This window comes from Pleurodeles waltl, chromosome 1_2 (assembly GCF_031143425.1).
Source record: "Pleurodeles waltl isolate 20211129_DDA chromosome 1_2, aPleWal1.hap1.20221129, whole genome shotgun sequence".
NCBI lineage: Eukaryota > Metazoa > Chordata > Amphibia > Caudata > Salamandridae > Pleurodeles > Pleurodeles waltl.
Genome location: NC_090437.1, coordinates 775,495,455 through 775,522,201, shown reverse-complemented (window position 1 = coordinate 775,522,201; position 26,747 = coordinate 775,495,455). Strand labels below are relative to the sequence as shown.

The following is a 26,747-nucleotide window of genomic DNA, read 5'->3' as shown; positions in this document are numbered from 1 at the left end:
GTGGATGACTTATTTGCCAAGTGAAGATAAAACACACAGATGTAAATAATACAGAGGAACAGAGGCCATATATAATTCTGGGCCACTGTATTAGAATAGAGGAGATAGAGTTAATGTTTTTATCTCTGCGCATTAGGTGAAAACATGTTACAGTAACTTTGAGGCTGGCCTTTTTTGTGGAAAGAGCGCACGGATATCTCATCTACAGAGGGAATCTATGCGGCATCCCCAAGCAAAGGTAGATTAGACCTATGGGGATCTTTGTTAGTGAATTTTAAGGAGTGAGAGCATTTTAAGTTTTTCGTGAGTGGGAAAACAGCACGTTAATCGATCTGCATGTGACGCATGAGGTTTGTTGGTATCACATGCCTTTCAGCACATTTAAGAAGGTGTCATACACAATGCGGTCTTTCCGTTTCTGCTTGTGAAAATGTGACATTCTGGGTTAGAGTAAGGGTTCTTTTAAAAGTAATTTTTTAAATATATATTCATGGCCTGTTGTATTGAATTTATACATTTCAATGTTTTTTAGATACGCCCCCATTTGGTCAATCAGAGTTGACAATCAGGTTTTCGAGTAAAATTTGATCCTGAAGAAGGTGGATATAAAATAAGCCTTACCCACCGAAACAGGTGTTGACTATCTTAATGTGTGAACCAATCCCACGCCACTACAACGGCTAAGAAAAAGAAGAGCTATATTTGTTGTGCTTGTGTGTATGGAGGTTGCAGCTGGGTTTTGTAAGGGATGTGACAATGTAAAGGGATGAGGATGAGTGTTTTAGTGTGAGACTAGATGGACAAGTTTGAAGAACATGTTGTTTTGTGACATATTACATTGCCATTGTTTTTACAAAATTTAAAATATGAAACGTATTGGTGGATCACAATAAGATTGTATTGAAATATGTAAAAATGCTTTGATATATATATGTATATGATACAAAATAAATTAAATATAAGAAAATGGAGAATAATATGTTAAATTATCAGTAAATAAAATGTATGTATTAAAAATCGTATACATGTTAATGATATTGGTCAGATTATAGGTAATTAAGTTCATAATTGAAGAAATACAAGTCCAGTGGGATGTTGTGCTATTGTGATTTTTTTGTGTCCCTCTGATCCATGACCTTAAATTAAAAAGTAGGGGGCGAACCCATGTTTCATGAGGTGTTACTGTCAACTATCCAGGTCTCAAGTCTTGGCAGAATCATTCTACCAAATATCTTCTTGCTGTTAACAATTGTCCTGATCGGTCTGTAATTCTTAGGATCACCACAACTGCCCTTTTTGCAGATGGGCATGATTTCACCATCCAGCCATGATAGGAGCATTGGAGCACCAAACACATTGGCATTTGCCAACTTGGCAAAAAAGCATGCCCTTACAGAGTTTAGTAGGTATTTGGTCTATTTCAGGACCATTCAACCCAGCATTGGCTTAAGACTTCTAGAAAGGCTTCATCTAGACTAAACTGGGCCATCAGACTATGTGTATGCAATGGGGTAATGCTATCTGTATTTAACCACCGGCTCCATTTTGACCACGGACTCCATTTTGTGATTAGCTTAGCTTCAAACGACATCACATTAGTGGCACAGGTACTTTTCCGAGTACAGCTTGTTTTTGCTCTTTCTCACCAAGGACGGGAACATAACATGACGGAGTAAGGGAGATAAGGATGTACCAGACTGAGAATGTTTATTGTTAAGCAGGGTACAATCTCTGTCTCGGAAGTGCACCTTGGGAACTGGCCAGTCTCTAGCGTGAGCTTTCAACAGTGACCTGGTACGTCCAGCGTTAGAACAACAACTTACTCGATGGGAGGAGGCTGGGGGTGTCTAGAACCTCCCTCTTAATTTTGTTTAAAGTATAAACGGTAGTATAAGCTTGAAGACTGGGAAGAAGGAACTCATCTGAGAAGGGACGCCTTGCTCAGAAAATAATCCCATTGTGGCATTCTCCCTCTTTTTGGTTGTCCAGGGTAACATGACCTGAAGTTGGCAGACAAAGGGATGATGTTGGTGTCAAGCTCCATGGTGATGTATTTTTTAATTCTTATTTTTAGCATACACACACTGTAGAAAAGTAGCCTCTTTCTAGCATGGTTACCCCCACTTTTGGCCTGTGTGTGTGTGTGTGTGTGTGTGTGTGTGTGTGTCAGTGTGTTTTCACTGTGTCACTGGGATCTTGCTAGCCAGAACCCCAGTGCTCATAGATAAAAACCTATATGTCAGTGTGTTTTGCCTGTCTCACTGGGATCCTGCTAGCCAGGACCCCAGTGTTCATAGTTTGTGGCCTACTGTGTATGCCTGTGTAGTGCCTACATGTGTCACTGAGGCTCTGCAAATCAGAACCTCAGTGTTTATGCTCTCTCTGCTTTTAAATTTGTCACTGACTACATTTACCAATTTCAATTAGCATACTGGACCCCCCCTTATATAAGTTCCTGGTATATGGTACCTAGGTACCCAGGGCATTGGGATTCCAGGAGATCCATATGGGCTGCAGCATTTCTTTTGCCACCCATAGGGAGCTCAGACAAACCCTTGAACAGGCCTGCCATTGCAGCCTGCGTGAAATAATGCACACGTTATTTCACAGCCATTTTTACTGCACTTAAATAACTTATAAGTCACCTATATGTCTAACCTTCACTTGCTGAAGGTTAGGTACAAAGTTACTAAATGTGAGGGCACCCTTGCACTAGCAAAGGTGCCCCAACATAGTTTAGGGCCATTTCCTCGGACTTTGTGAGTGCGGGGACACGATTACAAGCGTGCACTACATATAGGTCTATACCTATGTGTAGCTTCACAATGGTAACTCTGAATATGGCCATGTAACACGTCTAAGATCATGGAATTGTCCCCCCCATTCCAAATCTGGTATTGGGGAGCCGATTCCATGCATCCTGGGGCTCCACCATGGACCCCCAGTACTTCCAAACCAGTGCTCTGAAGCTTGCACTGCAGCTACAGCTGCTGCCACCTCACAGACAGGGTTCTGCCCTCCTGGGGTCTGGGCAGCCCAGTCCAGGGAAGGCAGAACTAAGCATTTCCTCTGAGAGCAGGGTGTTACACCCACTCCCTTTGGAAATCGGTGTTACAGGCTGGGGAGGGGTAGCCTCCCCGGCCTCTGGAAATGCTTTGAAGGGCACAGATGGTGCCCTCCTTGCATAAACCAGTCTACACCGGTTGAGGGACCCCTCCCCCCTGTTCTGGCAGGAAACTGGGCAAAGGAAAGAGGAGTGACCACTCCCCTGTCCATCACCCCAGGGGTGGTGCCCAGAGCTCATCCAGTGTGTCCCAGACTTCAGGCATCTTGCTTTGCAAGGTGTGGGGGCACTCTGGAGGACTCTGAGTGGCCAGTGCCAGCAGGTGACGTCAGAGACCCCTCCTGATAGGTCCATACCTGATAAGGTAGCCAATCCCCCTCTCAGGGCTATTTAGGGTCTCTCCTGTGGGATCTCTTCAGATTATGCTTGCAAGTTTTCTTCAGGAATCCTCTGCAACAACTTCAGACTCTTCTGACCTCAGATCAAACACAGCCTGCTCCAAGAAATGTTGTAACCGCAACAAAGTGTCTACAAGAGACACTTTTCTTCAGCAACCTCAGCTCCAAGTCAGCAATTGCAACAGTTTCCACGGTGTGCACGCTCTGGGGACCCAGTCTTCACCCTGCAGCAGAAGAACTGAAGAAATCTTCCATGGAGTGACAGAGCCACTCCCCTGCTCCAAGCAGGCACCTTCCAAGGTGACGCCCGGTACCGTGGGACTCCTCTCACGACGACGAGAGTGCTCCTAAGGACACAGAGGGTGGACACCATTGACATAGACTGTCCTGAGGTCCTGCTGACGCAATTTGGAGGAGGTAAGACCTTGCCTTCCCCGAGAATGACGGTACTCCTGTGTACTGTGTCTTCTTTGCCTCCTGAGGCCTCTGAGCACTCCTTGCAAAATTCCTTCATGCACAGCCTGGCCCAGGTCCCCAGCAATCTATCCTGAGAAAATCTCGTCTACAACGATCTTCATACAGTGGGACAGCTTTTGCATCACGCAGGACCCCGCTGACATCTTCCTAAGGTGCATTCCTGCAGTCTTTAACTAACCGGGGACTCTTCTTTTGCATCCTCTTCTGGGTTGGCAGGGGCTGCTGTCCTTCCTGGAACTTCTTTCGACTTCTGGTCTTGGTCCCCTTCCTTTGCAGGTCTTCAGGTCCAATAATCCAGCAGTTGTTCTTTGCAGACTTGGTTGGCTGCTGCAAAATCCCAAAAACGAGGTGTAGTGTGTCCTAAGGAAACTTGCAGTACTTTACTCCTGCTTTTCTGGGCTCTGGGGTGGGGTAATTTACTTATCTTTACTATATTCTTACTCTCCCAGCGATTCTGCACACACTACACTTGTCTAGGGGGGAATTCGTGATTCACATTCCAGTTTCTTAGTATATGGTTTGTGTTGCCCCTAAACCTATTTTCTCCCATTGCATTCTATAGGGTTGCCTACTGTTTGCATTGTTCTATGACTATTTACTTGTCTAATTTTGGTGTCTAGTGTATATATTGTGTATAAGATATTTGTGGTACTGTGTCACCCAAATAAATACCTTTATTTTGGTAACACGGAGTATGGTCTTTACTCTTGTATAAGTACTGTGTAACTATACGTGGTACTGCATGAGCTTTGCATGTCTCCTAGTTCAGCCTAAGCTGCTCTGCTATAGCTACTTCTATCAGCCTAAGCTGCTAGGACACTACTACTTCACTAACAAGGGATAACTGGAACTGGTATAAGGTGTAAGTACACACTAGAAACCAGGCCAGCCTCCTACACACACACACATTATTATTAGACATATATAATATATATATATATATATATATATATATACTGAAAAAACGCTCACTATCGGGCTCCTGGAGGCCCAAGAGGGGTAGTGCGTCATAAACCGGCAGAGCACTCCGGTTAATAATATAAACAATACAAAAACTATTGCAGTAAGACGCTCGCTCAGGAATTCACAAAACACGTGATCAAGGCTGCTTGACAGCCGAAACGCGTTGTGTGAATAAACACTTTATTTTTGTGAATTCCTGAGCGAGCGTCTTACTGCGATAGTTTTTGTATTGTTTATATATATATATATATATATATATATATATATATATATATCGCAACGTCTTTGCCACCACGCGGCAGACGGAGACGGGGTCGCGACCCCCAATATTTCACAAAGCAAACATCCAAAACACTCACATAGTTGCCAATATATAAGAACATCGTCTGGCTGCCAGGCTGACGGTTCCATAAGCCTGTAACATGAAAGCTGATGTCTTTGCAAAGGCTTGGTGTCCCAGCTCCATCCCTTATTGTTGAGTAATGTAAGCATTAGCACTGACAGAAAATAAGAACAAAGTAAATAAAGCTGTTTATGTTTTCCTACTGCTTTCTGGCAGTTGGGCTTGCTCTTCTCCTTGGTAATGAAGGGGTGGAGCTGGCACACCATGTCTGTGTAGAGTGCAACTTTCCTCTTACCAGTTTACGGGAGCAACAGTCAAAGCAGCACTAGGTTTTGAAAAGCTATTTTTGTATGATTGCCAACTGGTGAGCTGGATTGCGTATTTAAAATTAGTTGATGTTGCCGATTCACCTAATTGTGTGTAAACAATAGGAATTGGATAAGCCTCTTCTTTGGACCCCGACCACAAACGACAGAAGGCCAATTTATTATTTTCAACCACATGCAGTATACAGTTAAGGACCTCTCAGGAAGAGGTCTGTTCATTTGAAAAAATACATGTCTGCTTTCAATACGAGTTTGACTGGAAAATGTGTAGCAACATCATCTAGCGACGAGGGCCTGATCTATGGCAGACATCTGCAGATGCTTTTCCGTGATAATATCTTTATCAACCTGCAAGGCCGCTTTCACAAATAAAATCCTTCCAGAAACAGCCTGCAACAAAGTCCTGTTAGACAAGTCCTCCATAAGCTAGGCGAGAGCAGGAAAATAATTTTGGGCAGTCTAGCACTCTCATGCAGCCATCTTAAAAGGGCCAATGTGTGGGCTGTTTGATTTGGGTCCTTTGGGCCGCGACTGGACCAAAAACAAATACACAGCACACAGACTTGCCATTTCAAGCTAGCCCAACTGGCAGTGCCAGATAGCCCCAAAGGACAAGCCAACAATGGCTACAATCTCATAGTAAATAAAGCCTATATTGGGTAAGATTCTCACTTTCATTTTATTAATATGAATCGCTATTCCCTCTCGAGAAATCAAATTTGATTCTACCAAACCTCACAGGGCATTTTAGTACACAATGCCAATAGGGTGATCAATTTTACCTAGCCAAGAGTTCACGAGGAATCACAGCACAACATATAAAACTACAAACGTACAAATTCCCATTATAATATGTCCCAGTGTTTTTGGGTGGAATATGCGTGTGAATGGTCCGTGTTTTAGGGTAAATATAACAAATGACAACACTGTTTTAAGCATGAATGTGAGGTTCTAGGTAATATTGACAACCAATATGATATAAGAATTTTCAAATGATCACCCGTAGGATCAAGGAATCCAGAAGACGGACAAAACAGACCCACCATTTATATCACAATGCGGTCAAGTAAGGTAGTGAATCTCTTATTTTCAATTACATGCCTTTAACTTAAAAATGTTCTTAATGCTGTATGATCAAGACAGTTGTAGAACAACAGTTATGAATTTAACTATTGTCGTATCTTGAGACACAAAAAAACTATTATGGCTTGTTGAACCTATTAGTAAAAAAAAATATTTTTTGTTTTCATGTTATTGTCTCGTTGTGGAGAACATTTCCAATAGCTATAATTGGCAAATGTTTTAGAAAAACACAAGTCAATAAATTATTTCAAGCTATTTACACTTTAATCTGTCAGATATCGGAGCATCTAATTTACAACTGGGATCTTTTTAAGACTTTTCGGTCTAACCTTCAAGCTGCACATGACTAGGGTTTATTAATTATAGCTACTACAGGTTTTAATTCCACGGTCGACTTTCAGTGATTACCTCCGGAGACAGCAAACAGTTTACACGCCTAAATATTTATTATCTTTCTACACCTTTTTCCTGGAACATTGAGAGCGTATTTATACATTATGCATTATTTTTTAACAGTACCTCAAATTAAAATAAATTAGTAAAATAGGTCAATAATCTTTCATTTATTATACAGTTGGAGGGGGTTTACAGACCACAGTTCTAACCTAAGGCTTGATCATTCCACAACAGTGCTTAAAATGCTTTAATATCCAATTTACTTAGGCCTTAGAGTTACCTTCCCTTTTTATTTAAATAAGTTTTCTTTCTTAAATTAATAGTAGTATCTACAAAGAAGGAAGAAAGAGAGTCAGATGCATTAGTAAGATGTGGCAACCCCTAGTTAGATATCCACAAAACAAAGTACCAAAATAACGATTGGTAGCTCAATGAATGTTCTCCCTTTTTTTAAGCTTTCTACTGCATTAATAAAGATTAGGCTAAACTTTGTTAAAGTTGTGGAATTTATTAATACTGTGTTACATGTTGAGTTCAGAGTCTTCATTGCACCTCTCTATGCAAGGATCCAACCAGTTGCCTTGCAACTCTGAAGGACAAGTTTAAAAGGGTGCACTCAGTACTTATTTATCAATGCCCCCAGTAGGGCTCTCCAGGACATCAGTAGTAGACTCAATCACCTCAGCAGAGGCTCAGAAGACCCTGTGTGCCCCAGTAATAATTAACCAGTTCCGACAGTCTTTCAAAGTCTTCAGCAGTATGTACAATGCTATGATTTCTACTGCACAATAGCAAGAAATCACATACAGAATTGTTCAGTCTGGTCCTTTGTACACTAGAACAAGCTTTAACATTTTTCAGTTTTAGAGGCACATCACGTTAAGACATACCCATGCCAGGTCCTTCATAGAGTAGTCTTTCACGTTCCATAGTTTGCCTAATGATAGTCTCCCGAGAACAGTGCTGCCTTCCTTGTCTGCCCTTGATGCTGTTTTGCAACTCAATTTGCTCCAGTTCACTACTAAAACGGTCCAAGTACCTGGGAGAGAGGAAAAACATGCACAATCTATATTGTTAGCATTATACTGCAGTAAGTTAAAACAAATCCATTCTATAAAGGCTTTGACCTTACAAATCTCAGAAACATGGAAAATTTAAATTCCAAACGGATATTGGTGCAGGTTGGTGGGAAACTTGCCTTTAATTGACCTAATGCGAAAACAATAGACAAACATTTTCAAGTAACTGACATCCGGTTTCCATAGTCTAAATTGATATCTTTGTTTTACTCTGCAGTGACATTTTATATATTAAGCCCCAATACTACATAAAACACATTTTCTTTGTAGATTTTAACATCCACTCAAAAAAAAAATAAAAAAAAATCCATTGTGAGCACTATGTATATTTAACTGCTCATAAACCAATGCACCTCTGGAGCTAATCAGAAAAAGGTAAATATCTTCGTATGCTGGCACTTAGAACTCTCTCAAAAGGGATCCTTCAGTAGTTCTGGAGAACTGCGTCTTCTAGTTATACATTAACGGAAAACAAAACACAGAACCCATTTCTTGGAACTGTATAACCTAAAACACATTCAGTGGAAAAATATATTAGCAAAAAATGGTTTGGTTGGAAAGAAAAGTTATTCAACTTGTGTAACCATCTTTCTGGTTGAATCTCTATCTACCTGCAGATTCTATGCAGGACCGGAGGCAAGGATTATGCTGTACTTTCTTCACCATTTCATTCACAGCAGCCATCTTTAAAAACAACAAAATACTTCATTTCCCAGGAAACCAGGGAAATAGGTCAATCAATAAGCATTTGTCCAGTCAGCATGCAATGAGCCCTTGACAGTCTTCTGTCCCTGCTGATGCCTCCTCTTTCTTCGCTGCTCCAGCAGCCCAGATAAGTGCCTCTGGCCACGTTTAATGTATATTTTAACAAGACTGTGTTTCTACTTTCGTATCTCGCTGGTTTTGGTTATACTTGTCTTTTTCCTTACTGCGCAGCCACAGGAACGCTTGTTGCTCCTCTGAGGCTGCTCTTTACCCTATTGACACGCTTCAGCACTCGGGACCAATGCGGTGTGGGCCTCCGGTGCCTAGAAGGGTCCGTGGACTGAACATACGCACACTGCGTGTCTCCATTTCCTGACTGGCTCGCAACTCCGTTGGGACACTCTCTGGTGTCAGCGCGACCGGCCGGAGCAGATTACAGGCACGTCTCCTATTTGTGTCCCACACGCCTTGACTGATTGCACCCTGCAGAGGGTTTGTATGTATTTTCAGTACACATCGCTTTTCCTTAATTGCTTTATCTTGACGCTTTTACACGAGGGTACAACAGGCCCAGGACAGGTACACCCCCATAAATCTAAAGGGCAATTTGGTGTCCTGCAGGGCTTCTCCTGCTTTCAATCATCCCCCTGGGATTTACAATACACGGCTTGGTACTCCCAATGCCCTTATACTGCCCTCTAAAAAAAGAGTGGTAACCCCACAACACTACTAAGAGACCAGTGCCCCACCACAATTATTGTGAATAATCAGTGACATCGAAGAGACATATACTAAGGAGGATAACATTACTTACCTCCCAAATGAAAACCAATTCTGTCAAATAATGGATGCCTCCATGTGGCAGACACTCAGGCAGTGGCCTCCCACATAAGAAACTCCTGTGATAAAATGAATGGTGCTTTAAACCCTTTCCTTTGAGGGAAGACACTTCAGGGAGCTCTCTCCTCCTACCTCCAGGGAGTCTATTCAGCCATCAGCACCTCCACTGAAAGCTCAGTGCCCTCAGAACCTCTCAATACCACTTTCAATGGCGGTCTCCTAACTGAAATCACTAGGCTTCATTATCAACCAGCAGAAGTCGGTCCTTTCTCCTAAACAGTCTCTAGTGTTTCTGGGCTTCGTGGTAGAATTGGTTCGAGCCACTCTCAGCCTGCCCTCAAGTAAGATGAACAAGATCATACAAAAACTGTGCTGGACAGTGGCAAAATTCTACACCTCTCTACGGTAAATCATAAGAGTATTGGGAATGTTGTCCTCCTCAATCCAGGCCATTTTTTCTGTATTCTTTCATTATCGGGCCTTGCAACCGCTCAAAGCCTTCCATCTCAGAAGACATCTTACTTATTCTCAGATGGTTCCATTATCAGAGGAAGCTCAAGAAGATATACAGTGGTGGTTGGCCCACATGGAAGCATAGAACGGCGGAGCGATATTCAGCTCCCTCCTTACCTAATCGTGGAATCCGATGCCAGTGTCTCAGGAGCGCAATGTGGGGAATTCTCTACACAGGGGACATTTCATCTCAATTGAAATTAAGTTGTTTTTTCTTTTTTGTGACAATTGAATTTGAAGGTATGTTTCTTGTGCAGGAAATTAAATTTAAGTTAAGCAGACATGGTAACTGATATTATGTGCAGCAACATGTAAAACGCGTCTAGAGAATCACTACATACTGACCCAGTTTTGCTGAATATATTCATTTTGTAGGTCTAAAGGAATCCAACCTCTTCTCAGTCAGGCAGGATAGGCTAAAGAAGACTGTCAATAACTGAGTTTTTTTGGCTTTGTCAAGACCTACCCATTTCATCACCATTTACGGAGTGCACTGAAGAATCGCTGCAAGTTGTCACCATTTCTACCAGCTTAAGTTTTCTCTTGGGCTAAAAGGTCAAGATGGAGAAAAAATTATACCACCTTTGCCTTCAGATCCCTAAACTTAGAATTAAACCAAGATTTGGCTTTGGACACACTCACAAGAAAGCACCTCAAAGTCAAGTGCACTTTGAGTCAGATGTCAAATCTGAACGGCATTTTAGTATCCAGCAGATACTTGCATAGGAGCCAGGATTCTAAATCTCCTTGCCATGTCTTTAAATGAGCTGTTTCACAAAGCAATGCCATTGGTAACATTATCCTTCCCTTCAACTCATTACAACAAATCTATTACTGAACATTCTGAGAACCTGAGGTGTTCCTGACAGCAGACACCACAAAATACTACATATACAACACACTTTTTCTTTAAAATTCACTGGCCTTACCTTCCAATGAGTTCACATGCTTCTTTCTTTGTGAAATCTTTCTTTTCGGGATCAATATGATTTTGAAACCAATGCAATTTTTCACCTGAAATAATATTAGATTGTAATGAACATGTAAGTGAACAAAAGTAAATTGCATAAACTAATGTCTGCTACTGACAGAATTAACATTACACTTGCTACATATATTTATGCTCCAAGAAAGGTGATTAAAATGAATCTCAAAACTTTACTATGATCTATGCAATTTTGGACTCACTTTATGTTTAACCTGTTCCATGTGCCGGGCAGCCGTGAGCCATCAGATGCCACGATGCTCATGTGCGTCTGACAGCTCTTAGCTGTTTTGCACACATGGCACTGATAATCCCTCTAGGGCAGGCACCAGAGGGATTCCCTTCTCAAAGAAACCGCATTGGAAGATGGGGAAAAGCTTCCCCAATCTCCTGAGGCAGTTTCTTTTGTTTCTGTAAAATGATGATTAGCAGTGCAGCACGCGCCCTTTTCATTTCACTGAAACCAAAACTGAAATGAGACGATCGGCTCATTTCACTTTCTCTGCCTCAGTGCTCGTGGGGCTATCTCAGCCCCTGAGCACTGAGGCAGGTGGGAGTATCATCACTGGAAAGGGGAGAATTCCCCATTTCCAATGGTACCCCTCTCTTGTGGATTCCTGCTTGGGTATCGCCACAGGAGGGTGATGCCCAAGCAGGAATCCACCACAAGACACCAGGGAGAAGGGAGAGGGGAGAGGCCCCTTGGGCAAGGGCTTTCGCTCCCCCTGAATTTGTTTGGCCATATTCAAAATCCCCTGATCTGACCCCACCCCCAGGGGGTAGAAAAACATTAGGCACCAGGCATTTTTTTTTTCATAGTGTGAAGGGGTTGGGGCTGCCCAACATGGGCATGCCAATGCCCCCACCACATTTCAATCAATGAGCACAGTCTTTCTGCCCCCATTGAAACAGAAGGTTATTATAACCCCCAATCTGGGGCGGGGCAGAAAAAAAGTAAAAGGGGTGGGGCTGCCCACAGTGCGCACTGCTTGCCCCTACCCAAAACAAATGAGGGTAAAGCCACTCTAAGATAAGAATAAAATTGTTCAGTGCTTTCCGGTTCTTGTTCTTTCACCAGTACTGCTGGTGGTATCGGTTTGCCTACTCTTGCACTCTGAATTTTCTGGATGGAGCAAAGAGGATTCAGCTCCAAACCCAATGGAAGAAAAATGTCGGACACTACTTCTCTTTTCAGTGCTGCCTGGCGGCAGTGAGGAAGAAATTTAAATTGTTTGAGTTCCATCAAATGTCTGGGATATTTCACAAAGTATGGATTTTGTGGCAAGAAATCTATTGAAAAGAAGAAAAGGAGTATTGTACTCTGTGTACTTGTCAAGTGTCTGCTTTTAACTTTTTGATGAGTATATTGTTAATCAGCATTATCATTTTGGTAAACAAATGTTTTTTGCTCAAGACTTAAAGACCACAATGGGTCTGGTTGAATGCTTGATGCAGAGGAAGGATGTTGTTATTCAGAGATCCAAGGGACCTGGAAAAGAGAAGGAATGACAGAAGAGCCAGACTACTTGCGCACATTTCATGCCATAAGTAAGCACAATCCTTGGTCAGGGTGGTTTACTGACAGCATGGGATATTCATCAAAATGACCGATTTTCTGTTTTTAATCATAAAATGCATAACTGGGATACATATTGTTTAAGATATCTGTATAAGTGACAGCCTTAAGTCCAAGGTAAATAAAACTTTGACATGTAAATTTACTCTGTGAAAAATAACAATCACATGGTTTCCAAATACAATTGCTTTATAGGAAAGGGGTATAAGCAGAGCACTTTTTTGTGTCAAGTAAGACAAAGCCAAATAGCTCCTGCTATCTTCAGGACAGTCTGTGAAATCAATACAATTCCAAACCGTCCTTAGGTGTGCTTTAATGTGACATAAATGTGGTGCTGCACAATGAACCAACAAAATTTGTACTCTGTACACCAAGCCCCTCAAACTATGCAAATTACTGAAACAAACCAAATAAAGGTAAAATATTCTCACCTATTATACTCAGGCGTAGAGCTTTCTCATTCTTTAACCTGAGAGGGTGGGGACAAAGATAATTAAACAAGATAAGGATTAGGAACATTTTTGTAGATACAAATTTTAAGGCAAAATGGAAGTCAACAGTTAAGTTACATCAAGATTTCAGGGCATATCAGAAGTTGGATTCATAAACCTGATTCCCCATGCAACTTTTATATCAGTGGCAGTCACATCTGTGTAGTTATAGTTAGGTCAGAGTTTTGAGAAGAGGGTCTTTTTCCCTCTATTAACTTTGGTGCTGTTTGACGACAGCCACATCAGCGCCTACATGGAAAATATTATATGGATTCATCAAACAGGAGCCAAGAAAAAGAGTGGTCCCAAAAGTGTGATTTCCCATGTTAATTCCCATAGGAATGTTTGCTCTCAGATATAGAAAAATGTATGCACAAAATAATATGGAAAAGTGGCAAAAAAAAACTTTATTCAAAAAGGGTGCTTTGTGTGTGATTTGGTGTAACTTTGTTTAGCCACTTTTGAGATAGCATTGTTTGAAGTGAGGTCTGGGATGGGCAAGAAGGGGTAAAAAAAAAATTAAGTATCTGGACTACTCAACCTTGACTGGCTAGCCACAACATGAATAATAGGTTGTGCCAGTCATTACAGGCCTTAGGAAGATGGCCCTGCATCTTGAAAATGCAATATAAAAAACAATAAGGGGAGCAGGCCGAGCACACCCTGCAACCCATACCCCTTTTAGCAGCTGGCCACAGCATGTTGTTGTAGCCATTCCAGGGCATGATTCTCAATGAAATGCACTGTAGTGAATGAGGATCACAAAGACTAGTACATATAAAGGGTGATAACAGATCTTATCATTACCTTGCAGGATTGTGAATTGTAAAAAAGGAGTAGGTGAGCTGTCAATATACTCTACTGGGAGAGATGGATAATGTGCCCCTCATCTTTGAGAGGAGGTGTGTAAAACATAAGTACTGTGAAAAACAGGAAGCTAATTTTTTTTTTTTGTGTACTGATCTTGTGAGACTCTCCCGGGATTGCGGAAAATATAAAGGAGTATGTTTTCTTTGAACACATTCTGGTGTACACATTCTAGGAAGGCGGGTTAGTGGAAGTGCTTATAAGAGTCTACTATTTACGTATATGGGCTTGGGGAAAAATCTGAGTAGAGTTAAGACTCTTCCTACACTGTACTGCATACAGCTGTCATAAAGTAGAGGGGTGTAAGTGGAGAGGCAAGTCCCTCAGCACACTCTACTATGGACACCTGTCATATGAGAAAGAGGTCTCATTGGCCAGGCCAGTTCCTCTTATCCTAAGCAACAGACAATTGTTTTCCAGGACAGAGGACTGAATGGAGAAGCCACTCCCTCCCCACACCCTACTATGTATACTTGTCATCTGAGAGAAAGGTCTCAAAAGAGAGGGCAGTCCATCCACACACACACTACTACGCACACCCGCCATCCAAAAGAAAGGTCTCAGTGGAGGTGCCAGTCCTTCCTCAAATGTTCAAGAGAGAGGTTTCAGTGTAACGTCCATCCCCACATGCACACAGTTCATCCAAGGGGAGGGGGGTACCAGGGGAAATGCACTTCCTTCCCACACCCTACTATGCATATCCACTATCCAAGACTGAGGCCACTCCCTCTCAACACTCTATTATGCACACCTTAACATTTGGGAGATGTCTCCCCGGCGAAACCAGTATCTCCACACACCCTACTACGCACACCTGTCAGTTCAGAGACAGGTCTCAGTGGAAAGGGTAGCTTCTCCACTTACCATACTATGCACACTCATTATCCAAGAGAAAGGTCTCAGAGAGGAGAACAGTCCCTGAACACACCCTGCTATGCACACCTGTCATCTGAGAGAGAAGTTTCAAAGGAAAGACCAGTTCCTCCACACACCCTGCTACATAAGGGTAATAAAACACTTTAAAAATAGATTTACATGGCCAAACCTAATAGTAAACAATGGGACGGGGTACCCAGTGCCACTTAAGGGTCAAGGAGGGGGCTGCCTGCCCTCCTCCCCATAATATATATGCTTTGCCCCAGGGTACGAAGGCCAACCCTTTGGTGCGCACATTAAAGACTGTGCATGGTGTGGGGTTAGTAGCCTGCAGGGGGTTTCCTCACAGAGCCTATCGGCAGGCAAAGCCCTACACCAAACATGCCATTTCACATAGACAAAGGCTGTGTGCAGCGTCGGGCTGGATGTCAGAGAGGAGAAGGAAACGGGTATGGGTGCAAGACAGGCTCTAAGACAAACCCCATGTCACACACGACCAAAGGTGGTGAGCAGCATGGGGTTTGTTGCTTCCAGGTGGCTGCCTGTGCGGAGTTAAATGCAGGGTCTGGATGCAAGCCAGGTCCTGCGGTCAATCCCATGCAGTGCACAACAATGGCTGTGCGCAGATGGGGCTGGCTGCCTTGGGAAGGGGGGGCAGGGGGGGTGTTTGCCACAGGACCAGGCCCTGACATGCATGTCAAAAGGCTGTGCGCAGCAGTGGGTATGCTTTGCTTATAGTGATGAAATATTACTTTACGTTTTAAATAAAACCTTAGAAATTCACTGAAAAAAACAAAGTAATGTTACAGTTAGGTGAATATCTCAGTGATAACATTAACATTTTGAACGAAAAAATAAAAATAAAAAACAGAAATTCACCGGTTGTTCCACCTCAATGCACTGCTTAGGACCTTAATGGCGGCTCACCATTTTTTTAAAATAATGTTTTTGGGAGGGGGCATGAGTTGGGCCCCTCTCCCAGAACACAATACCTGGAGCCAAACACACGTGTGCAGGGACAGAACAGATATTACTCCCACCCGGAAGGAACAAGCTTGAATAGCTGCTCCCTCCAGGAGGGAGAAATGCTGCATTATGCGGGGAGCTTGCTAGAGCAGCCCTGGAGCTCCCCCTTAAAGCCCCCCACACGCTGATTGGTGGGTGCCTCGGGTGGGCACTGAGGGACACACCTCTGGCTGCGTATGATCGGGTCCTGGGGCAAAGAACACTCATGGAGACAGGCTGTATACTGCCACCCCTAGTATTTGTGCTGTGGCCTCACGGGATGGTGGGCCAAGAGCCTACTGAGGCTCAGGGAGGGGGCTACCCAGCGCCTCCTCTTTTTAATTGCATTTGGCCCCAGGGAGATAATGAGGCTTGAAGATGGGGGGCAAACACCCACTCTGCTAATTTAAATGCATTTGGCTCTGTGGAATTCTTTGTTGTTTTTGTTTTAACAAAGGGCCTCAGGCAAGTAGTGGCTTGAGGAGGGGATTGCGCAAACCCCTCAGTGGCATGGAGTTGAGTGCTTGTGGGGGTTTCGACATACGGCCTGCCCAGAGTCCAGGCCCTGCGGCCAAACCAACAGCGCACATGGCCTTCAGCCGTACACGGCATAGAGTTGCTTGACTGCAAGAGGTTGGCTGCAAGGTCTATAAGCAGGCGATGGCATGCAACTGCGCTACCTCCCCACTGAGGCTTTAGATATGGTAATAAAATATTATTTCATATTACAAAAAACCCTGGAAATGTACTGAAAAAAAAAAAACAAGGTTGAAGTTATCTTATAGTTAGGTGAATAAGTCAGTGCCAACATGACGTTTTGAACTAAAAAAAAAAAAAACTGAAATTTACTAGTTCGCTTGCGCCCCTGACATGCACTGCTTATGACCTCACATATTACATCACTTGTGACATGTTCTATGACATCATTTATGACATCACTGATGTCATCCTTAATAATTACACCTATTAGTTAGACAGGCTGTATAAAATTAGGTACAGAAGTAACAGAAGTACTTACCCACCACGATACAATAAAACAAACTTAACACACTCATTGGATAATGTTTTCATTGATGTCATTTGAAATGCCATCAGTGATGTCAAATGATACCACAGAACATGTCATGAGTGATATAATGTGTGGTCTTAAGCAGCGTATGGAGGGGCGCAAGTTATAGTTAGCTGTGCCAACCGTAACTGGTGAATTTCTGTGCTTTTCAAAACGTTATGTTGGTATTAACATTTTCACCTAATCATAAAATCCCTTTAACCTTTCTTTTAATAAGCGAATATATCACTCTATATAGGGATCAAGCAAAAAACGCTGTTTTTTTCTATTTTGGCCCTGGGGAGCTTCTTACATTTTATTTTAAAGTTCAGGACAGGGGACTATGATTCCCAGTCCTATAATGGCAGCCAGCAACCCTTTTCTCAGGTTGCTGGCCGACAATCATATATATATATATATATATATATATACACACACACACACAAAACAGTAATAAACAAAATGAGAAGTTTCTTTTTGTCACAGAAATTATTGTTTGGTTAGTGCTCTATAAAGCTAAAATGTGGCCACATTTTCTATCAGTTCCCCAATTTATTCCTCATCAATTTTAGTCAAAAATTCTGGCATGCAGAGTAAAACATTTAGTCCCAACAGGATCAGCAGTATGCCACCTAACTCTCTAGTGATCAACTGAAGAGTCACTAGAGAGTTCTAATGAAAAACTAGAGTGCTAACATTTTGTATTTGAGGGAAAAGTGTGGCACTCCTGGATGTCATTTTGTTGCAGCAGAAACTTATGAATTTCTTGGGGAGCAGGCTGAGATGTTAATGCAGGTATAAAACCTATAGGTAAAAAATGTGAGGGGACGTATTTTTGTGTAACGTGAGGTACAATTGTATTGTAATTGTATTTATATTTTGCTTACTAGCCCTGGCGTCGGCATCATAGCGTTTTTCAGTGAGTAGCATGCTACTACAGAACCTAATAGGATTAGTGGTGAGTAGTGTAGGGAAATATACGTATAGTATTAGTTTTAGAATTAAGAAAATATTAGTTCATTTAAGCGGTGGACATTTGAGTCTGTTAGTTGTACTGAATAGACTAATGGAGGGAAAGAAGAGGGAAGAATCCAGAAAGTTTTAATTGGGATATCGTAGTAGTAAGGTGAGGTTTGGGATGAATAAAGGAGAGATTGGGGAGGGGAGAGTTTGTAGAAAGGGATTGGGGTGATCATAGTAGTAAATGAGGTTTGGAATCAGTCAAATGAGAGATACACAAGGGAAAATTTAGTAGAGTTGTTTGGGAGATCAAGGTAGTAGAATGAGTTTGGGGTGAGGCAGGAGGGATAAAAGGAGGGAAGAATCTGGGAAGGGCTATTTTGAAGAACATGGTAGTACAATGAGGTTTGGGATGAGTCAGAGTGGAGATAGAGGATAGATTGAGAGAGGATTGGGGGTGACAGAAGAGCATTGTAGTGTTTTCTGTTTTTTTATTTTTTGTACAGTAAGTAGGGCTAAAGTAATAAATATAAGATACATGGTTACGCAGAAATGGAATATATGTATAAAGTAGAACAATCTATAATAATATGAAGATAAATGTATAAAGTGCTGAATTGTACAATGTTAAACCTGAAAGTAAGGGATCAATTCTGACATCACCACTCAAACAAATTGCGTGATCCTAAGCAAATATTTATTTCATTGAACCTCGCTTTCTTCACCATCACATCTGAGAGCACCTTCAAATATGTGAATTTAGGATGTGTGCTTTACAAAAGCTTTGTGGTTGAGTTTTTTTGCTGTTTTTCTTTTTTATCATGCCCATCCCTGTGCCCCATCACCACAGCTGCTGAAGTTACCAGAAGGTGGCAAAGGAAAAAATACAATGTACCTTGCCAAACACATAAATTTGTCCAACAAACTAGTGTTTGCTTAAAATGTTTGAACTTGACTTTGTATGTATGTGCGAACACATCTACATTTGAATATACATCTAGAGAGATATATATATATGCACATAGTCCGATTTTAAGCATGTGTGTGTACATATATGTATATGTAGGTGGCCTGCCAGTTTGTCTGTGGTCCAATGTATGCAGCGGTCGAAGAACATTAAAAAACAGTATGGGAACTGTGAAGTTGAATGGACTGGGGGCAGGGTCAGTGGGGTCAAAGGTGTGGCCTAAAAAAATATATATATATTTTGTAAATGTTTTAGTTTTGGACCCTCAGGTAGCTACATATAAAATAACGTACAACTTAAAAGAATTATTTTTTTTTAAATGTTGAAACCTCTATTAGTTAAATGCACTGCTGAGGTCTGTGTGTAGTGACTTGTATTTTTAGTGCTACGAAGTCACAGCCTGTGACAAAAACCATTATGAATACAGTACAAGATAGACTGCTACAAAATGCGCAAAACGTTCAAGATAAAATGGTACCTCCAAAACAGATTTTGCAAAGACCCAGACCATACATAATGCGAGTTATATTACTGTTCCTTCAAAACCTCCAGGAGTAGTAAGTGCTATATAAATTCACTTAGAGTTAAAACACACACTTCACAGCTCAGCTCACGCAGCACTACCTCTCAAATAGACTAAGTCTTAACTTAACTGAATGACACTTCGGCTGAAGTATTTAAACTATCAGAATTAACTGTCCCAGGACAGTTGTCTCTTTAAAAAAGTAGGAGGAACTTTTTTTGTAAATCAAGAAACGTCTGGGCACGTCGTGCCCCTCCGATCACGTCCTCTTTGACCTCTAAAATCCACTTCTAAAGATGGCATCAGGAAAATGTTACAGCTAATGCTTAACATCTATAAGAGAACATACGCCTCTCAAAGCAGTGCTCTAATCAGAAGTACTAAGGCGACAAGCTTCTGTGTGTTAAAGAAATTAATTATTGAATTTAGAATTCGTTTTACATGTGGGTTGCACGACTTGCATGCCAAATATGTTCTTGGCTTGTGTTTTTCAAACGGTCTAGAATTCCTTAAAGAGAAAGAGAGAGACGTACTATGAGGTAATGCATTCATTTTCCACATCTGTTAACTCAGCTTACCAATCTTCTGTTGCTTAACAGTTCCCTAATATAAAAATAGTAACATTTTGGTCAGCAAACTGTGTGGGTCTGGATGGGTGTGTGGTTGTGGATGTGGGTGTTTTTGTGTGCGTAGTTTGTCACTGTGTATAGTTAGGTCAGATTTTCCACAGGAAGAGCATTTTTTTTTTTTTGTTTTCCTGATAACTTTAGCACCGTTTGCCAAATCTTCATAAACTTTATACATAAAAAAACATAGCCCATTCGCTTTGGTACCCATGCAACTTTCCAGTGAAAATGTAAACCGTGTTTTAGAAAAAAAAAACTGCTCAACAGAATTACATTACATTTGGCAGAAATCTAGATCTTTACTCAGAATCTGTGCTTTTTGTGATTTGGTGTAAACCTGTTCAGCGGTTTCTGTGATTTTAAGTTTCAATGTTTAGTTATAGCTAGATAGCTGATGTTGAGATAAGCTGTGACTGACCACTTCCAAGATGACTAGCCAATCCTGACCGGCTGAGCACACCCTACACCATATGTTGGTCCCTGTGTCCTGAAAATGGATAAAAAAATATATAAGGGGACAGAGTGAGTACACCCCAAATCCAAAAGAGCCCTTTTTTTGTCGGGCTGATAGATGAAATCTGCTGCCAGGCCACTTTTTTTTAAATATAAAACAAGTGTTGCAAAAACAAAAGGTCATGGATCAAAGAAATCACAAGGGCACAACCACACCTAAAAAGTGCTGTATGTATGTATATCATATATACACACAAACACATCCTCCCACACACAGACATATACATTTATACACAGACACACACTTTTTTTTTTTTTAACTTACCGCTCCTAGATGCCGCAGGAGGTGGGGTAGGATGCTGAATACTATGTTAAATATAACCTGCAGCTACTCTTACTAATGAAGTGACACTGTCATAATGCCTGTAGGCCTGTCTTATGTATAGTAACATCCCCCTTATACTGGTATACATATAATATAGGTGGGAAGTATGGTGAAATTAGGGTTCAGAACCCACTAGGGGTGTAACGTGATATGAGGATATCACCAAAGGTATTCTCACCTACCTGATGTACATATTTTAATTTAAAGCATACAGGGAGTGCAGAATTATTAGGCAAGTTGTATTTTTGAGGATTAATTTTATTATTGAACAACAACCATGTTCTCAATGAACCCAAAAAACTCATTAATATCAAAGCTGAATATTTTTGGAAGTAGTTTTTAGTTTGTTTTTAGTTTTAGCTATGTTAGGGGGATATCTGTGTGTGCAGGTGACTATTACTGTGCATAATTATTAGGCAGCTTAACAAAAAAAAAATATATACCCATTTCAATTATTTATTATTACCAGTGAAACCAATATAACATCTCAACATTCACAAATATACATTTCTGACATTCAAAAACAAAACAAAAACAAATCAGTGACCAATATAGCCACCTTTCTTTGCAAGGACACTCAAAAGCCTGCCATCCATGGATTCTGTCAGTGTTTTGATCTGTTCACCATCAACATTGCGTGCAGCAGCAACCACAGCCTCCCAGACACTGTTCAGAGAGGTGTACTGTTTTCCCTCCTTGTAAATCTCACATTTGATGATGGACCACAGGTTCTCAATGGGGTTCAGATCAGGTGAACAAGGAGGCCATGTCATTAGATTTCCTTCTTTTATACCCTTTCTTGCCAGCCACGCTGTGGAGTACTTGGACGCGTGTGATGGAGCATTGTCCTGCATGAAAATCATGTTTTTCTTGAAGGATGCAGACTTCTTCCTGTACCACTGCTTGAAGAAGGTGTCTTCCAGGAACTGGCAGTAGGACTGGGAGTTGAGCTTGACTCCATCCTCAACCCGAAAATGCCCCACAAGCTCATCTTTGATGATAACAGCCCAAACCAGTACTCCACCTCCACCTTGCTGGCGTCTGAGTCGGACTGGAGCTCTCTGCCCTTTACCAATCCAGCCACGGGCCCATCCATCTGGCCCATCAAGACTCACTCTCATTTCATCAGTCCATAAAACCTTAGAAAAATCAGTCTTGAGATATTTCTTGGCCCAGTCTTGACGTTTCAGCTTGTGTGTCTTGTTCAGTGGTGGTCGTCTTTCAGCCTTTCTTACCTTGGCCATGTCTCTGAGTATTGCACACCTTGTGCTTTTGGGCACTCCAGTGATGTTGCAGCTCTGAAATATGGCCAAACTGGTGGCAAGTGGCATCGTGGCAGCTGCACGCTTGACTTTTCTCAGTTCATGGGCAGTTATTTTGCGCCTTGGTTTTTCCACACGCTTCTTGCGACCCTGTTGACTATTTTGAATGAAACGCTCGATTGTTCGATGATCACGCTTCAGAAGCTTTGCAATTTTAAGAGTGCTGCATCCCTCTGCAAGATATCTCACTATTTTTGACTTTTCTGAGCCTGTCAAGTCCTTCATTTGACCCATTTTGCCAAAGGAAAGGAAGTTGCCTTATAATTATGCACACCTGATATAGGGTGTTGATGTCATTAGACCACACCCCTTCTCATTACAGAGATGCACATCACCTAATATGCTTAATTGGTAGTAGGCTTTCGAGCCTATACAGCTTGGAGTAAGACAACATGCATAAAGAGGATGATGTGGTCAAAATACTCATTTGCCTAATAATTCTGCACTCCCTGTAGTATTAAGGAGTGTGTAAATGTACTTTTCCTTATTAAAAGTAAAAACACTCACTCAACAATGAGTTATGAGGTGTTGCTGCATACCAAGGAGCTGGGGTGACAAGTATTACCTTCAGTGAGTAGGCCTTTATGTGTGGACTTATTATTTGTGAAGGATTTGCATCCTGCACAACTAATAAGCTAATTTCTTACAGACACAATATAGCGCTTTATAGATTTAAGTCACTTCAGTCAATTCAATTCAATCTTTATTCGGATTTTACTCCATAAAAGATAAACAATCTCTTTAAAATGGTAAAAATATACAATAAGATACTTCAGGAAAACATTACTAATAAATAAATAAATAAATAAGTAAAAAGGCCTTTGCTACTACAAAATTGAGCGATTATTCATTCTCATACCTTAGGTTTTCTAAATACGACAGCTTTTTTCTTTGTTCTATGGCGTATAGGATAAAGTTTAGCACTGCATCACATTTCTCATTGGTATCCAGTTTACAATAAATAATTAAAAGCTTCTCTACAGTAAAATAATTTGTTAATAACAAATAAGGGTATTCAAAATTGTTTCCTAACGTCATGATAAAATTTACAAAATATAATAAAGTGCATTGTGGATTGTGCAAATCGTCCCACACAGGGGCACTTCGGTAGGCTTTTGCTCCAAATCCTCACCTTTGGGAAAAGCTACCAAAAAGTGCAACATTCTAAAACGCATTCGGGTCAGATAAAATCTATCCCAAATGTTCGATACTGTCAGTAAATAATTTGGCATTACCTCGTTATTTTCAGTCATATAAAGTGCTACTGCTGATTTCCTACATTCTCTATTTTCTCTATCACTAACCCTCCATGCCATTAGTTGATTTTTCAATTCTTTCTTGCTAAATTGGAGGAAAATACCTGGATTGTCCAAATTTGGAGCTAGATTTATACCTTTCAACAAATCTTTTAAATGTATGAACCATGGAATTCTATCCCAATATTCTAATGTAAGACAATCTTTAATAATCTTTTGGGTAAAATGCGTCCCTTCTTTAGACCAAATGCCATGCCAAGCCAACAGCGCATTGGTATTTATTAGATCTTCCACATAAGGGCAGCCCAACTCCTTATCTACCATGAATGTGGAGGTGGTATTTGGCACTGCAAGTAGTCTGCAAAAAAATTTATTCTCTAGCACTTGTAATGAATGGATCTCGGGCATCAGGCCCCAAAAGGCAGAACCATCCGTAATGCTGCTAATTGATTTGCTTTTGTAGATTTGCAGCATTTCCCTAAGGGGTTTATTACCAATTTTTTGGGAAAATCTAAAAACAGCCTCAGTTGTCCTAACATACTTCATCTTGGTAATTTCTAGATGTTGTTTTCAATGACCCATATTAGAAAACTGTATACCCAAATATGTAAATCCATTCACCTCTTCGCATTTATGGCCCTTAATAAAAAAAGCTTTCTTCTTGACCTTTCCCTGTCCACAAGTCTTTACAACAGTTTTGCTCATATTCAACAACATATTTCTTTCCTCTATAAATTCCACAAAGCCCTCGATTAACCGCTGCAACCCATTTGCAGTTTGTGACAGCAGTACTGCATCATCTGCGTATAAAAGGACTGGGATAGAACATTCTCCTATTTTCGAGGTATCAATTCCTATATTTTTTAAATGGGCATCTATTCCATTTATGTAAAGGGAAAATAGGAGAGGCGCCAAAACACAACCTTGACGTATTCCTCTACCTATCCTAAAACCTGGGGTACACTCGCCATTTCTTCCATATCTCACCCGCACTGTTAGATGATTATATAATTGCGCCAAGAAGCTTATTATATCTAAGGGCGCGCCCATATCTATTAAGACTTTCCACAGCTTAGCATGATTCACCAAATCAAAAGCACTGCTAAGATCTGCAAAACAAAGGAACATATGACCCTTCCTTGCTATTGTATATTTGCTTATTATTAAATTAAGGTTTATACATTGTTCCAGAGTACCAACCCCAGGCCTAAATCCCAATTGAGCCTCTGTGAGTATATGGTTGTTGGTTGCCCATGATTCTAGTCTTTCTAGGAGTACTCTTCCCAGCAATTTAACAGCGGTATCTAAAAGTGAGATTGGCCGATAGCATTTGGGGTCACCTCTATCTCCCTTTTTGAAAATAGGAACAATTATACTTTCAGTCCATGATGTTAAAATATATCCCTTTGTCACGCTCAAAAAAACTTGGGTCAAAATAGGGCACCATAGATCGATATGTGTCAAATAGGCATCTACTGGCACCCCGTCACGGCCTGGTGCCTTCCCTTTCAAGAATCTTCCCATAGCAGATTTCACTTCCCCTATACTAACTGGTTTCAAAAAGGGTGGCTTGATCTCAAGTATCCCAATATTCGATGTGTGAATAGTCAGATTATCTGGGTTAAAAATTGAGCCAAAATGAGAAAGCCATTCTAATGATGGAACGTGTACTGTTATTTCGGGTGCATCATTATTTTTTAGGAATGATTAGTTCAGTCAAAAACATTGACAAAAATCAATTATCAGGTGCTACATTAATAATGAACGATAAATTGCCTTGAGAAAATGTTTGGGAACTTTCAGTGTCAGACAATGCAATGGAGATATTGAGGGTTTAGTCCAAGGCATTTCATGCCCAAGGCTACATTCGGTAACTGGGGGAAGACAGCTGTCTGCACCTCTATACATTTTAAGTAAAGATTAATGACGTTGCTGGGCTAGGTTGCAGGAACGAAAACATCATGGCAGAATTAGTATGTAACTACTGCATAATATGTGGGGGGTGTAACAGTACACATATCGGGTAAATAATTTTATTAAGTTACGCTACAAATAGAAAGGTCACAAGGTTGACTCTCTTCAACATAATGTAACCACAACCCAAAACTATTACAACAAATTCATATTTCAAACTCAAACATTTAATTTGACTGCAAATAGATCAAAGTGGCAGTAATCACGGTATACCCTGGAGGGTGGTACAACCCAGAAGTTAACAGCAGATCAAACACAGTAGACATTACATAAAATAGCAGCAGAGTTTCTAATACAGACATTCTAATCCATTATCGCAAGTCATGATGTTAATCTTCACCGAAGGGTCAATTTGCTGCCAATTACAAACAAATATCTTCTTCACGAGAACACTAAGAGCACATATGGCATCCCATCAACCTGTGCTGAAAAAGTAGTTAAGAGGTGCATTTTCCGTTTTCCCAGAAGTAACTTACTTTTCTTTTCTATTCTGTTTGTGCTCTTCTCTGGTAAGCTGAGCCGCTTTTCTGCTGTATGGGTGGATAACTTTTTTCTCTTGCTTTCCTCTGCCTTGAGGTACTTTTGGCTGAAATACAGTAAGCAAAAAATCAAGGCCATGAGATGTAATTTTGTACAGTTTATTTCCAGCGTGTAGTCAATATACATGAGCAGACTCACGTACTGTATATAATGGGATAGTCATCTCATCAAGCGATATGCCCAAGAAATACTGCAGGTCAAGAGGGGGATCCGGAAATAGACACTTCATTTCCTTATTGCACTGCTCAAAGGCATTATTGTTTTTACCTTGGCCACAACAGTATGGTACACTATTTCTATACAACTTAAAACAATACACAAACAAACAAAGAACATTTTGGAAGAGCAGTAGTTGAACAGCTAAACAAATGAGACTATAATTGTCAAAATAAACCTCGCACTGCAATGTGAAAATAAAGCTGCCACAATTTAATATGTTGACCATACTGTGTGCATGTGTACTGTACTGGTTTAAATTACTGAAACCATTTAATGGACAAAACAAGACAATACCTTTATTACTTGTGGGGGCCTCAGCTCCCCCTAACCCCAACTATTAAACCACTTTCTCACATACCGGGTGACAATTAAGACAAGTAACGAGAGCAACTCTGCCGCAACGGTAACAAAAAGTAAGCCTTCTTCCCCCAAATGTGATACAATCCTATAAATCCATATTTAATAATAATGCAAAAAATCAGCAGAC

General features: G+C 41.0%; 1 protein-coding gene across 1 annotated transcript in view; it reads right to left on the bottom strand.

The window, feature by feature from the left end:
* Positions 1 to 26,747, bottom strand: part of TMA16 (translation machinery associated 16 homolog) — a 93,645-nt gene that overhangs the window by 31,450 nt on the left and 35,448 nt on the right. Inside the window, exons 2-5 of the mRNA XM_069243817.1 lie at positions 25,978 to 26,087; positions 13,180 to 13,217; positions 11,117 to 11,201; positions 7,941 to 8,089 (exon numbers count right to left, since the gene is read on the bottom strand). Coding sequence (XP_069099918.1) covers positions 7,941 to 8,089; positions 11,117 to 11,201; positions 13,180 to 13,217; positions 25,978 to 26,087 — 382 coding nt within the window. The remainder of the gene's footprint in view (positions 1 to 7,940; positions 8,090 to 11,116; positions 11,202 to 13,179; positions 13,218 to 25,977; positions 26,088 to 26,747) is intronic.